We start from the raw sequence: 14,263 nt of genomic DNA, 5'->3' as shown, positions 1-14,263 counted from the left end.
GTGAGTGAATAGTGTAGGTGGAAGAAAGTTGTCTGAATTATGTAACATGTCTAAAACGGAAAATAATTGGCGTAGACAGCGAGTGCCGAGCGGTAGTTAACAATTGTTGAGTGTAAAATTATAATTTTGGGGTGTTTGAGAGCAACCTGCTAGCTAAAGAGTTCCATGGTGCTTTGTGAGATTTTTCATCCGGAACTTTTCCGCATGGGCTTATTTTGACCCTCTAGATTTTCCTAAGGCTATTGCTTTTCCCACCCATTTCTCGCGCGTCTTATTCGAATTTTAAAATCTGAAATGTTTCAACGATTTTTGAAGGTTTTTATGGGGGAATTTATGCCGTTCAAATTCTATAATAACTGCATAGGGAGGGCGAGAAATCAGTAAGATGAAGGAAAAAAAAGTTTTTCCTGCTTGTTGTCACAGGCTAAGCTATTAATATTTTTTGCAATGCAATTCTTTTATTGTAAATGTCAGTAATTAGTGTGTTATATTATTGAGTGAAATTGAACACATAATCTTGCTTTCGGTTTTCACTTCATGTTTTATAAATCTTGTCCAGCTCTAGTTGTCCTTTTGATTTTTTTCTTTTACTCTTTTAATTATCTTTCTAATGCTCCTACATGCATAACTTATAAAAAAATATTATTAACTATCTATGTAACTTTTGCAAGTTAAATTTTAAAAATGTCATTTGCAAACTACTATGTTACAAATCCAATTAAATTTTCAATTTATGGTATTATCTTTTCCTTTGAAAGTCATTTCATTATGCACATTGTGTATTGTATATCTTTCACTGCGAATAGTTAGAGATGGCAGGTTCAGTGCAACCTTTGTATGAGCACTACTAAGTATTCGCAACTTTCTTATCATTTACTTTTCTAATATGCACATTTTGTATGTTTGTCATGTCATGCTTCTACTGTTTTGTAAGTTTTTGTGAATTACAGTGACTTTGGTGTGGTTTCTATGCAAAACACGTCTGGATATATGATTTTTGGTGTAGGCTAATCAACACAACATGTTACTAACAAACATTGGTTGATCTAAGTAGTTTGGTTTGGGTAACCAAACCAGATCATTATGTTCTTTTTTACCATTTTCCTACTGGTAAGTCAGACCAACTATTTTTTCAAGTAACTCTCAAACTGTCCCCGAGCGTGTAGCTCAAGTGATTGAAGTATTTCTCAATCTGTCCCTGGGCGTGGCTCAAGTGGTTGAGCTACGACACACGAATGGATTTGACAATAATGTCTAGGATTCAAATCCCCACTATTAATATAAAGCTGCAAAATGGATGCCTTTTCCTTCCATTAAGCCTCAATTTATAGTTTAGAGTACATAACAACAGCCATAAGCTATGTTTATATAAGTTCATTCTTATTGTATTCTTTTAAATGATGTTCATATACACTCACAATAAAAAGGGGGGAAATTAGGCATAACAACCTCTATACAAATAATAACATAGCTCTTACACATATATAGGCTCAATATCAAATCTTCCTCCACCATATTCATTGTCATATCTTAGGACCCTTCTCTACAGGTCCACAATCTTCATTTTCTATTTTCTTCATAACTTATGTTCTTGTATTCTCTTTAATTTTCTTCCATTTTATGCCGGTATAGCTTTGAAAATATCATTGAAACTATTCTGATCAGCAAAAATATCCAAAAGAGACAGTGCCTGAAAGAAAAATTAAGACACAGTTTAATTCTGAGATTTAAAGAAGAAAAAAAAAACTATATGAATGATCAATATTGTGCAAGTTGATGATGAAATTATACCTCAGACACGCTCAGTTCAAGACGAAACTTAGGACCGTCATAGTGATGAAGAATTGGTCTAAAAGAATCCTCCTCTAATGGCTCACAAACTTTTCTAGTGATCACTTGTACCTGCAAACATCATGTGTCCAAATTCATTAGCTTTAGACAAACAGTTTAATTAAGCACTTATACCGTAAGTGTTTATCATATAAGCTATATCTATAACAAAAGAAACTATCCTGAAGAGCTTATGGAAGTAAGTCGAACAACTAATGGACATGTCATAACTTATTTCCATGAAGCTCTGTCAAACAGTCTCATAAGCATTTATGCCAGAAGATAAACTCAAATAAGTCGATCAAATAGAATGACAATAATTGGATTGGAGATTATACCTGAGCAGGGAAGCGAGATTCGCCGGGGCACTTCTTATCCTCCCAAGCTGTTGGATCAATATTACTTCCTCCAAAACTTGCAGCCTAAACAAACACCATCAAATATTAATATTATTACCCTTGAAGATTGATTCCAAATATGATAATAGAAGATATATGCACAAACATGATACATACCTCAAAAATACCATGGAGTTGGTGGGTGGAATAGTTGTACAGAAAAAGGGGTAACCCTGGAGTTATTGTTCTAACTGAATCTCTGTATCTTGGAGGCAGACCTACAAAATTTACCAAGAAAACCAATAATTTAGAGACCAATTTACACAATTAAATTTCATAGGAAGGGACAAAATACTGAAAAAAAATTAAGTTTCTTCCTCTAATTTTCAACATGGAAGAAACACCAAAGACTATTGATGATTCAGTTAACTTTTTTTGTAAGATCTCAGTTCCATGGTCACACTCACATGTATCATATTCAGAACAAAACTGAACCCAATCGATACGATCTTTAGTGTGTGTCTGTATTTGACACGAATCTCATCTTAAATACAAATTCATTATGATGAATCTCGATTCACTATGATGGATCCCGATTCATCATAGTGAATTACTACCTAAACTTAGTATAGCCAATCATTTTTTTTCATTGAACTTTGCAAAGCTGGTCAGGTTTTTATCATTGATTTATGACTTGAATCTAAAACTGTTTTGTTATTAGTAAATAACATCTTAGCTTATAAGTCTGCTATGTCGCTTATGTTTACTTAAAAATGTTAATTTTTATTGGTAAAATTAACTATTCATAATAAGATTCGATTCACGGTTCAAAAAACAAATCTTTCGGATAACAATTTAAATCTTGATCTGATAATCATGCTCAACACCACAAATATGAAAATAAAAACAAGAAAACCTATTGTATAAAATTCACAATCCCTATACCTAAAAAACATATGTAAAAAATGAAAAATTATTAAAACAATAACAATGATCTCATAGATAAATAAAACATACCAAAGATCTGTCTTTTGAGATTCTCAGCCATGGTATCATTGTTGCAAACAAAGATATAGCCACCAATGGTTTCATTCCTAGGTAAGGACTCAGATGGTGGCAAAGTTTTGAATTTCTTATCAGCAGAAGTTTTGGTAACATCAGTGTTATCTCCATGCTTCTTATTGATGTTGTTATTGTTGTTGATATTCTTCTTGACACCTTTGTTAGGTAGTTGAAACTCATCACCAACCTTAAAACCTGACTTGTAACCATTAAGATTGATGTTGCTAACGTTGTTGATGTTATTGTTAAGGTTGTTGTTAACATAAGGAGATGAATAAATTCCCTTGTTGAATCCTGCGAAAGAGGAGTTGTTATTGTGTGGCATGGAAAAAAGTGGTCCATTGGAATTGTTCATCATCTTCCATCCATCATTGAGATCACTACTTGGTTTTGAGTTGAAATTAGTGAAGGAGTTGTTGATATCAGAATTTTTGACATCAAAGTTTCTTCTTTGATCAGGTCTTTTGGTCACGTTGGTGCTCCAAATTGAATCATTTAGAGATAGATTAGCCAAATTTGATGTTTGATGCCTTAGTTGATCACTAAATTGCCAAAAAGAATTTTCATTGTTGTTATTGATGTCCATGGTTGATTCTTCTTTCAAATGATTTCACTATAGTTGCAAGATTCTGAAAAATGGTATAAGATTTAACGAAATAAATAAGGTATAGAGTTGAGAAGAGATGTTAGATTAAAATGGAGTATATAGAGGACAAGTGTGTTAAATAAAGATTGAATTGAAGGGAATGAAGCTTCGTGGAAAGTTAGTAGGGCAGGTGAAGGGTATTGCGTGTGTAATTGTCAAGGTTGAAATGGAATTTGTCATTAATTTTTGATTTGATGGACGGAATTTTAGAGGAAAAAAAAGTTATATAAATAAAATTTCATTAAGTTATTTTTATTTGACTAAATCAATTTATTTTTTTCTAGTATTAATTACTCTTCAATTCAATGAATATGAGATGACTAATTTTAATACAATTATATTGACTAAATCAAATTATTTTCTTTTATTACTTTTCAATTCAATGAATATTAGATGACTTATTTTAATACAATCATATTTTATACTACATTTTTGTATTTAATTAAATAATAAATTTAATTTATAATATAATTAAGTCGGTACTCTAAAACCATTTTTATACATATGATTTGATTTGGTTTTTATTTTGTAACTTTTTTTAGGGATTTGGTAACTTTTTTGTATTTATATAAATATTTTTAAAAAACTAATCTAAAAACGCGTTAAAAATTTGTATGATTTGATTTTTGTTTTTGGTAACAATTGTGTGATTTGATTTGATAGTTACATTGTAAACTACTTTATTTCAATTTATTTTCATAATGAGATAGATAATAAAAAATATTCAAAGATATTGTCACTATTTTCCTTAGTTAGGTAGGGATTATTGACTAAAGCAAACCGCGTATACAAAAGAAAAGATGATGCCGACATAAGAAAGTAAAATGGTATGGGACCCACTTGGGCAATTGGTAATTTCTGGGTTTGATTTTGTATCCATTTCGAGCTATAGTCCTAGATTCTAGAAGATGTGGAAGAGTTTAAGTCAAGTCCCAGATTTGGATTTAACACAGTAACTGTGTCATGCTTAATGTGTCACGTAGCTACGCGTGTTAGCTGTTTGGTTTAAAATTAACGGTTGAGATCATGTATAATTGATATTTTAATATGTAATATAAACCGTTTGATCTTTAATTAAAGGATAAAATGTAAAACTTTGGAAAACTGTGTGTGATAATTGAACTGAAGGCAATTTAGGTTCGTCAAGTGCCACTTACCGTGTAGAACCAAACTAATTATCTAATGAATATGAAGATCCCAACCAAACTAACAAAATTAATTCGATTATTTTTCGTGTTCGGTCTAAATCAAATTAAACCAATCAAATTTAATCTCTAATGGCTTAGGTATCGGTTTTTCACACTAAATTAGGAGTGATTGTTAACGGTAGAGATGATAAAATAGGGGAAGGAACTCTACCCGGAAGAACTTTAGCTTTAAGAAATTAGAGTTTCAATAGTAGGGATTGCATAATTTATGAAAATAAGGGTCACAAAGAGAATATATACTAGAAGTTAAGTACTAGACTATTAAGTTAGATGAGTGATATTTATACAACTAATATTATACAACTTTGGTGACAACCACTTTTCTCCTCTTGTGATTGGACAAAAACAATGGAGAGAGAAAGAAGAAGAGAGAGAATAAAAAAACTCATGTGAGTATGAGAGAGAATTGTTTCAAAAGTTGTCAAAAACTAGTTATACAGATATCATTTCTCTTGACTTATAAGAGAAATGTTACACATATTTTAACACACATTTTTCAATACACTCTCTTTTATTGGTTAAAACTCACATGCGTCCCATCAAATCATGTGGAACCCATATAAATTTGATGGAACTCATGTAAATTTTAATCAATCAAAGATAAAGTGTTGAAAAATACGTGTTAAAATGTGTGTTGTTAGTATTTCTGTAACTTATAAATATAAGGGTTACAAAGAGAATATATAGTAATGGTTTCAGTGGTAGAGAGACATTAGAGTTTCAATAGCAGGGATTGCATAATTTATGAAAATTAAGGGTTACCAATATCATAAACTCAATAGTCAATTATCTAACATCTATCTTCAAACTCACAATGCATTGATAAGAAGCATATAGAGTTTCTCAATCAAAAACAAAAATATAAGTACTCAATAATAAATACTACGTAATATAAACTCAAAACATCTAATATTCTAAAACCCTCCCTAAAGCTAAAGTTTGTCAAACATTAAGTTTGTTACAGATTAAATTAACCATAAAAATAAGATACTGAACTACTCCCTCTGTTCCTTTATATGTGTCGCTTTTACTCAATTTGCTACAACCAAGGCAGATCATAATTAACTCTCTTTTTCCTTTTCTACCCTTAGTATCTTTAGTGTAACTTTTCCTTGGTACTCCAAATGCATGGCTCACGTTCACTACATACAGTAAATGCATGGCTCACTTTTCCTCGGTAAAAATGTTTATGATGGAGTAGAGGAATTGGATTAGGCTCAAATAATACTATGCAATTAATGTGGCAGATTTAGTAATTGAGAGGTTCAGGGTATAATTGACATATTACAATCTTAAACTCTAAAAGTGACACTTATTTAGGAACAAATTTTTTTAACAAATGTGACAGTTAAAAAGGAACGGAGGGAGTAAATTATTTAACATCATAACCAATAGAGACGAGCAGCCTAATAGAGAAACCAGCATAGAGACGTATCACAGAGAAGAACAATAAGACAGAAGAACCAAATCACACCAAACAAACCAAACAAAAAGTGAAGTGATCAAGTAGAAGGTTATTGTGGTAGTGGTTATTGTTGTAGTACTAATTTGAGTACTAATTTTCTTCTTCCCCAACACTTTTTTTTTCTCTCCTTCTTGCTCCTTAGTTATTGCAGCATTCTTGTTAATCATGTTGACGCACCTCTTGTAACCAATGCCTTTTTTTTTTTAACTAGTTTGATGTCACCATCTCCAAACTTCAGGCCTTACGCTTTGCATAAGCTAGCGACCAAAGGAGGGATACATCAAATTCCATTGTGCCAAGTGAGCAGTCCTCTTAATCACCTCTTGAATGATCTTTCCTATGGTGACTTGGATTTCCTTCATCATGCTATATATCAATACTAATCTGTCCTTGTTGATGGACAAGTTGTGAGTAGTAGGTAACACATAGTGTCTTAGAACATGATGCATGACTCTAAACAAGGGTTTCAAATCATTTCTACAAATGGTTTGGAATCTTTAAGGCATCCGGTCATCACCTTCTTTGCATACAAATTTAACCATTTTCTTTAAGTCCCTTCGTGAACTCTGGCTGAACATTATGTCAAAGTTGTTTGATTTCTGCTCTTCACCCAGCACAAAACACTCGCGTCCAGCTGAAATTACCAATTTATCCATTCGCTACTTAAGTAACGCAGTGTGATTTAACTCACGCAAGTGTTAATTCCAGCGTGAGTTAACTCACGCAAGTGTTAATTTCCAGCGTGAGTTAAGTTGCGCAGCGCATGTTAAGATGCGCTGATTTTAACACTTGCGTTACTTAACTAATGCAGGGGTATTTTCGGCATTTCAGCTGGGCGCGAGCGTTTTGTGCTGGGGGAGAGCAGAAATCAAGTTGTTTTCAAGTCTAGGGTCAGATTCATTTTCAATCAAGCCCAAGTTGTTAGACTTTAAGTCCTCGATCTAGAGGGGTGAATAGCCTCTATCTAGAGGGGTTAATAGATCGTACAATTCAAAAATTGTCAAAATTTGCAGCGGGTAACGTTCTTGATTGATAAGTCTAACCCAAACAATACCAAAATTCTTGTATGAGTAATTAAACTAAATCTTTGAAAAACATATGACAAATAGGTGAATTCAAAGAAATATCAATTTGAAAAACTGATTTTTGTTTTTCATTAAATCATAATGCAATTTCTGTCTCAAGTACAAATTGTTTAAAATATAGAAATACTTTTTTATTTTCTACTCAAAAAATATTATCTCTCTCCCTTGTCGCTCCTCTCTCTCATGCTCTGATCTCTTCCATATCTCTCTATCCTCTCTCTCCACACATAAATATATCCTCTCTCCTTTATGTCCCTCCCAATCTCTCTCCTCCCTCTCATCTCTCTTTCTCCCTCTACCCCTGCGTCTCTTTCTCTATATGTCGACGATTTTCTTTTCTCTTTGTATCGCCTCCCTTTCATATATCCCTACCACTTTATGTGTATCTCTCACACTTTCTCACCTCTATTAATATTTATATCCATAAAATATTTTATAGTAAATTTTATATTATCTTGTCTGTGATGTCCATTGTCCATGGTAGACATTGTATATAGGACAAAAAGTTGTCTAGTTACTCGGAAGTTAAATTCTTGAGAAATGATATTTGTACAACCATTATGTGACAATTTCTAGACAATTTTCTCTATCATACTCACATGTTATTCTTTTCCTCTCCTTTTCTTTTTCTCTCGGCATTGTTTTTGACCAATAAGAAGAGAGAAAAAAAAAAGGTTGTCATCAAAATTGTCTTTAAATGGATGTACATATATCACCACTCTAAATTCTTTTACAGTGTTTTGATCAATATTGATCTTTTGCGGATCAAACATGCTCTAATTCATTCATGAAAATCAGCAAAGTGAAGACTCCGTCGAGTGAGATAACATGATAGTTAAATAAACCCAAATTGACAAAATTAACAAATATTAGTAGTTAGTACTTGTGATTAAATCACATAATTAACTAGGGTTAAATATGTTTTTGGTCCCTATAAATATACCAACTTTTCGTTTTAGTCCCTCTTAAATTTTCCTTCAACTTTTAGTCCCTAAAAAATTTTCCATCTTCACTTTTGGTCCCTCTTTTAAAGTAAACTCATATGTAGAATTCATATTTTTGAATAAAATTTTGCAGAAAAATTCATAATTTTATAAGAATCTCTCCCAAAAAAATTTAGAATTTTTTAACTAAACATGAATTTAATATGAATTTTTATACTTTTTATGGTTAAAAATTCATAGTAAATTTATGTTTTGTTAAAAAATTCTATTTTTTTGTGGGAAATATTTTTACAATATTCTACACATTTCTGCACAATTTCATTAAGAAATACTAAAATTAACTTAAAAATAGGGACCAAAAGTAGTGATTGAAAATTTTATAGGGACTAAAAGTTGAAGGAAAATTTTAGAGGGACTAAAACGAAAAGTTGGTATATTTATAGGGACCAAAAACATATTTAACCCAATTAACTATTCATTAATTGTACAATACTATCTTCAACCTTCCAAAGAAGCCTATAAAAAACCATTATTTTCTTTTTGGGTTAATAGTGTTTTACTCCCTGTAATATAAGTTATTTCCGGTTTTTCCCCCTGTAATTTTTTTTTTTGGATGCCGTCCTTGTAATTTGAAGATTTTTTGGTTTTAGACCTTCATGAAAAATTTTGCCCCCTATAAATTGTGGAAATTTCGGTTTACCCCCTACCATATCATCGATTTTGTACAGTCAAAATTCATGAAGGTTCAAAACCAAAAAACTTCAAATTACAAGGACGGAATCCAAAAAGAAAATTTTACAGGGGAAAAAACCGGAAATGTCCTATATTACAGGGGGTAAAACACTATCAACCTTTTATATGTTAAATATGTTTTTGGTCCCTATAAATATACCAACTTTTCGTTTTAGTCCCTCTAAAATTTTCCTTCAACTTTTAGTCTCTAAAAAGTTTTCTATCTTCACTTTTGGTCCCTCTTTTAAAGCAAACTCATATGTAGAATTCATATTTTTGAATAAAATTTTGCAGAAAAATTGATAATATTATAAGAATCTCTCCAAAAAAAATTTAGAATTTTTTAACAAAACATGAATTTAATATGAATTTATATATTTTTTATGGTTAAAAATTCATATTAAATTCATGTTTTGTTAAAAAATTCTAATTTTTTTTTGGGAAAGATTTTTACAATATTTTACACATTTCTTCACAATTTCATTAAAAAAATACTAAAATTAACTTAAAAATAGGGACCAAAAGTAGTGATTGAAAATTTTATAAGGACAAAAAGTTGAAGGAAAATTTTAGAGGGACTAAAACGAAAAATTGGTATATTTGTAGGGACAAAAAAATATTTAACCCACCTTTTATTTTTCTATGATGCTAAGGACAATAGCTTTGTCAAAATGGATAGCATAGTTAGCCTTATTTCAATACTTTTGATCTACATTAGAGCTGCTGCGCAAGGAAGAAAAACGCTTTACACAACCAATAATAAATTGTCAACATTTATCGATGATGGCATCTACAAGAAGATTATAGAGACACGATTCTCCTAAAAAAATATTATAGAGACACAAGGTTACACGTGTGAAGTATATATGGTAAATTACTCCCTCGGTTTCAAAATGAGTGTCACTTTAGCAAAAAAAAAATTGTTTCAAAATGAATTTCACTTTACATTTCCAATACAACTTTAATTTTTTTCTTCCAACTTTACCTTCAATAAATACTCCAACTTTTCTCTCATACAATTTTCAATGCAACTTTAAGTTTGTCTTTTTCTTATAAAGTAAGGGCAATTTAGTAAAAGTGTTATATCTAATGATTATTTCATTTCATTCCTTAATATGTTTGCAATTGGCAAAAGTGACACTCATTTTAAAACAGAGGGAGTATATAATATTAGCATGTTGCATTCCACATACCATTTCATTATTAACAAAGTTTTACCATTATCATCAGTTTATTTGACATCAATATTTATTTTTTGCTGACTCAAGAAACAATAGAATATGACTACATTTTGAGCCTACAGAGAATTCCGACAGGGCGGTCCAATAAGAAAGCAAACAAGCCACTTGTTCTAGTGCAACATGGTCTCTTTTGTATAAGTTTTAATATTGCAGCACACACAAGTTAATTAACTCTTATGATTCATTTCAGGATTCCATAATATGGTTGCTCAATTCTCCCGAAGAACCATTAAGATTGACGGTGGACTTGATTTGTGGTTTGTGAATAATCACGTCATGAAATATAACACCATGCACACATCACTAAGTTCTAATGACACGGTTCTTATGATTTAATTGCATTTGAGTTTTTCACTAGTTGACATAGAAATTATAATTGATTTATTATTGCTATATTTCATTATGTTACAGGCTTATTGGAATTGGTTATGTCATGGGATGAACCAGTTAGGAATGATCCTCGTGCTTCATTCCTGTATCATGTGTACAACCCTAGTCAAATAAATACATTATGTTTATGGGGAATTAGTCACTTTAGTCCCTGAATGGGGAACGATTCGTCAATTTAGTCCCTGAATGCAGATAAATTGCAAAATAGTCCCTGAATGTAGACTTTGTTAGTCAATTTAGTCCCTGAATGCAGACTCCGTTAGTCAATTTAGTCCCTGAATGTAGACTTCGTTAGTCACTTTAGTCCTTGAAATTAACCATGCAGGGACTGTTTTGCATATTATCTGCATTCAGGGACTAAATTGACGAATCGTTCCCCATTCAGGGACTAAAGTGACTAATTCCCCTTATGTTTATTGTAGGTCATTTTGGGGTGAGTTAATTCCTAATTGATTAAATAATGATATAAATTTTTCAGGAAACTTCAAGAGCTATTGCTAACTTTATCTCAAAGGGAGGCTTTGTGAATATGCTGACATCAACGCATTACTTGGTCCTGTTATTCATTTGAATCTAATTTATTCAGAGTTAACAAAAGTTACCGCTGACCTCTTTTTAGCTGAGTTAGCGACAGAACACACACCCAAAAAAAAAAAAAAAAAAAAACTAGTTAGATAAACTGTTTATTAATGTAATAGTTTTTTTTTAACAAAAACCAAAAATATTCATTCAATCAAAATGATAGACTATATCATTCAACATAGCTAAAAACATAAATGATGAATCTCGAAACAAACTCACAACATCCAATTAATAATATACGACGACAAAATACCTACAAATAATATGATAAAATTCAAATGACTGAAATACTCATTTCATTGGATCTGTTGACGTTCAAATATCGTTGATTGAACAGCTAATATTTCACTAGGAATCAAATGAATACCACAACAAGACGGAAAATCAAATAATGACGCACAAGACGACGAACAACGCAGTGTTGGATTTAAACGACGAAATAACGAAGAAAAAACCTATATCTATGTAAAAATCACTTATTTAAAATGAAAAAAAGAGAAAAAGATGAGCATGGATGATTTCTGGTCAAAAATTGTCCTAAAACCACCCCTAAATGAAAAAAATAAAAAGAGAATCTCTAGAGAAAAAAATTAGGATCAGCTTGTTGGTAATATAAGTTTTCCATAAAAGTTTATATCCATTTGTCTTGAAAACTAAATACAAACTGAAAGAGTAAAATTATGTTTTTCAAAAAAATGTTTGCAAACCGAATATGATTATTTGAGTTTTCTGGAAAATTTAACAAAACATAATTTATTTTACATACCGAAAATATCATGTGAAAACGAACACATACTGAATTCGAAAAGGTTGAAAATACATGTGAAAAATAAAAGTGTAAAAAGTTACATGGCACAAAAAGTATTTTTAGTAATTTGTCACGGTATAAGTATAGTCATAGGGGTATCAATTTTTTAAATTTTATTCTTGTATTCTTTGTTTTTAGTTTCTTCTTAACATTTAATTTCTGATGAAAAGTGGAGTAATTTTTTGGACTAATGAAAAAATGAAAATTTTAATTTTTGAACATGAAACCCTGTGTTATTGTATTAAGACATATATTTTTTTTTGACAAAATTAAGACATATATTTTAATTTTTCGTATTCAATCAAGTAAATATTAATTTTTTAATAAATATTCCATCCTTAATATTTTTATTTTCCATAGTAGCTTTGTTCAATACTTAAAAGCATTCAATTAATTTTAGTCAAAGAAAAATAAATTCAATTAGTTCAACATTATGTAAAAATTTATTTAATGTGATTTAATTTATGACATACTATGATTACATTTTTATTTATAAATAATTATTAATATATGGAATGTCTTTTAATATTATTTTTCCCATATTTGGTTTAAATATATCACTTTAAAACAGTATAGTAAAAAACAATGACAATGAGATTGGTATTACTTAAGTCGGTTGATAAAAACATTGTAAAAGGTTCACTCTCATTTTTTGGCATGAAACATATAATAATTAACAGGGTTAAATAAATCTTTGATACCTAAAATAAATTTGGAATTTCTTTTTTAGACTCTCAAAATTTTCGATAAGTTTTGGTCCTCAATGTTTTCTATCACGATTTTTGATCTCTGTATTTTAGTAAACTCGTGACTACCATTCATATTTTTAAATGAATTTTTACAAAAACATTTAAAATTTTGAACAAAATATGAGTTTAAAATTCAAATTGAATTAATTCTTTTTTTAAAAGAAATAAACTTTTGCGAGAGAGATTCTCTATAATGTATTAAACATGGCTGGAAAAAAATTTTGAAAGATACATGTGAATATATAATTAAAAACATGGATCAAAATCCTTTAAAAAAAACATGGATCAAAAGTTGTGACGGAAAATATTTGTGGAATGAAAAATTTAGAGAGATTAAAATGAAAATTTGAGATATTTATAGGGACCAAAAATTTATTTAAATCTAATTAATATTATGATTATTTTTTATGAATCACTAAGTAATGTTAACCAGTGCCCTGGACACTGGTTAACATGATCCTATATTTTTTGAAATTACAATGAAAGAAATATGAATTAAGTCAGTTGATAACATTTGACAAGTTAGAATATCATCACTAAAGTTTAACAAGTCAATTGATAACAACAATGTAAAAAGCCAATGAGATTTACAATTTTGAAGCTGAGTTTATAATGAGATAAGACAATTATGTTGTTCATAATCTTACAGGAACTTTTTATAAATATTAAAAAACCTGATTGAAACTAAAACATTGTTTTGAATGATTATTATAATTTTTATGATTGGTGCCAGAATCCCTTTTATTGTTTGGGTATTGATTAACCGTCTTTGTTGTCAGTATCATGTCCGTGAAACATTGTTGTAATTATTGCCTATTTCTTCGGCACACTTTGTGCTAGAGGATAGCTTTGCGGTATTAATATATTCCAATTTGATTCAAAAAACATTGTTTTGAATGAAATGAATTAGTTTCCCTTTGTAAAAAAAACATTCTAAAAAAGCCCACTTATTTTATGGTATGAAATGAAAATAATGAGTTATAATTGAATCGACGCGTAAAACTTTTTATAATAAGAAAGAATTTTAATTAATCATTATTTTAATCACTTAATCAATTTTCTTAAAAAGGTATTGGTAACAGTAAACCTTTTTTAAAATAATAAATAAAATTATCCTATTTTGACACTAAAAAGAAATAAATTAATATTTAGGATTCTTTTTTATGAGTCAATAATTCCTTAC

At 30.1% G+C, this 14,263-nt stretch overlaps 1 protein-coding gene across 1 annotated transcript; it reads right to left on the bottom strand.

Moving 5' to 3' along the window:
* Nucleotides 1-1,363: 1,363 nt before the first annotated feature.
* LOC146940591 (DCD domain-containing protein NRP-A-like) lies at nt 1,364-3,923 on the bottom strand. The gene is made up of 5 exons (XM_085754283.1): nt 3,186-3,923; nt 2,346-2,446; nt 2,169-2,252; nt 1,792-1,902; nt 1,364-1,690 (listed from the first exon to the last, which is right to left on the bottom strand). The coding sequence occupies exons 1-5, from the start codon at nt 3,814-3,816 to the stop codon at nt 1,619-1,621; spliced, it is 999 nt and encodes a 332-aa protein (XP_085610409.1). The 5' UTR covers nt 3,817-3,923; the 3' UTR covers nt 1,364-1,618.
* Nucleotides 3,924-14,263: the final 10,340 nt, after the last annotated feature.

Source organism: Medicago sativa, chromosome 3 (genome assembly GCF_051527215.1).
Source record: "Medicago sativa cultivar Bolivia chromosome 3, Bolivia_mono, whole genome shotgun sequence".
NCBI classification, from domain to species: Eukaryota; Viridiplantae; Streptophyta; class Magnoliopsida; order Fabales; family Fabaceae; genus Medicago; species Medicago sativa.
The sequence above is the reverse complement of the archived record's forward strand: the minus strand, read 5'-3'. Positions and strand labels throughout refer to the sequence as shown.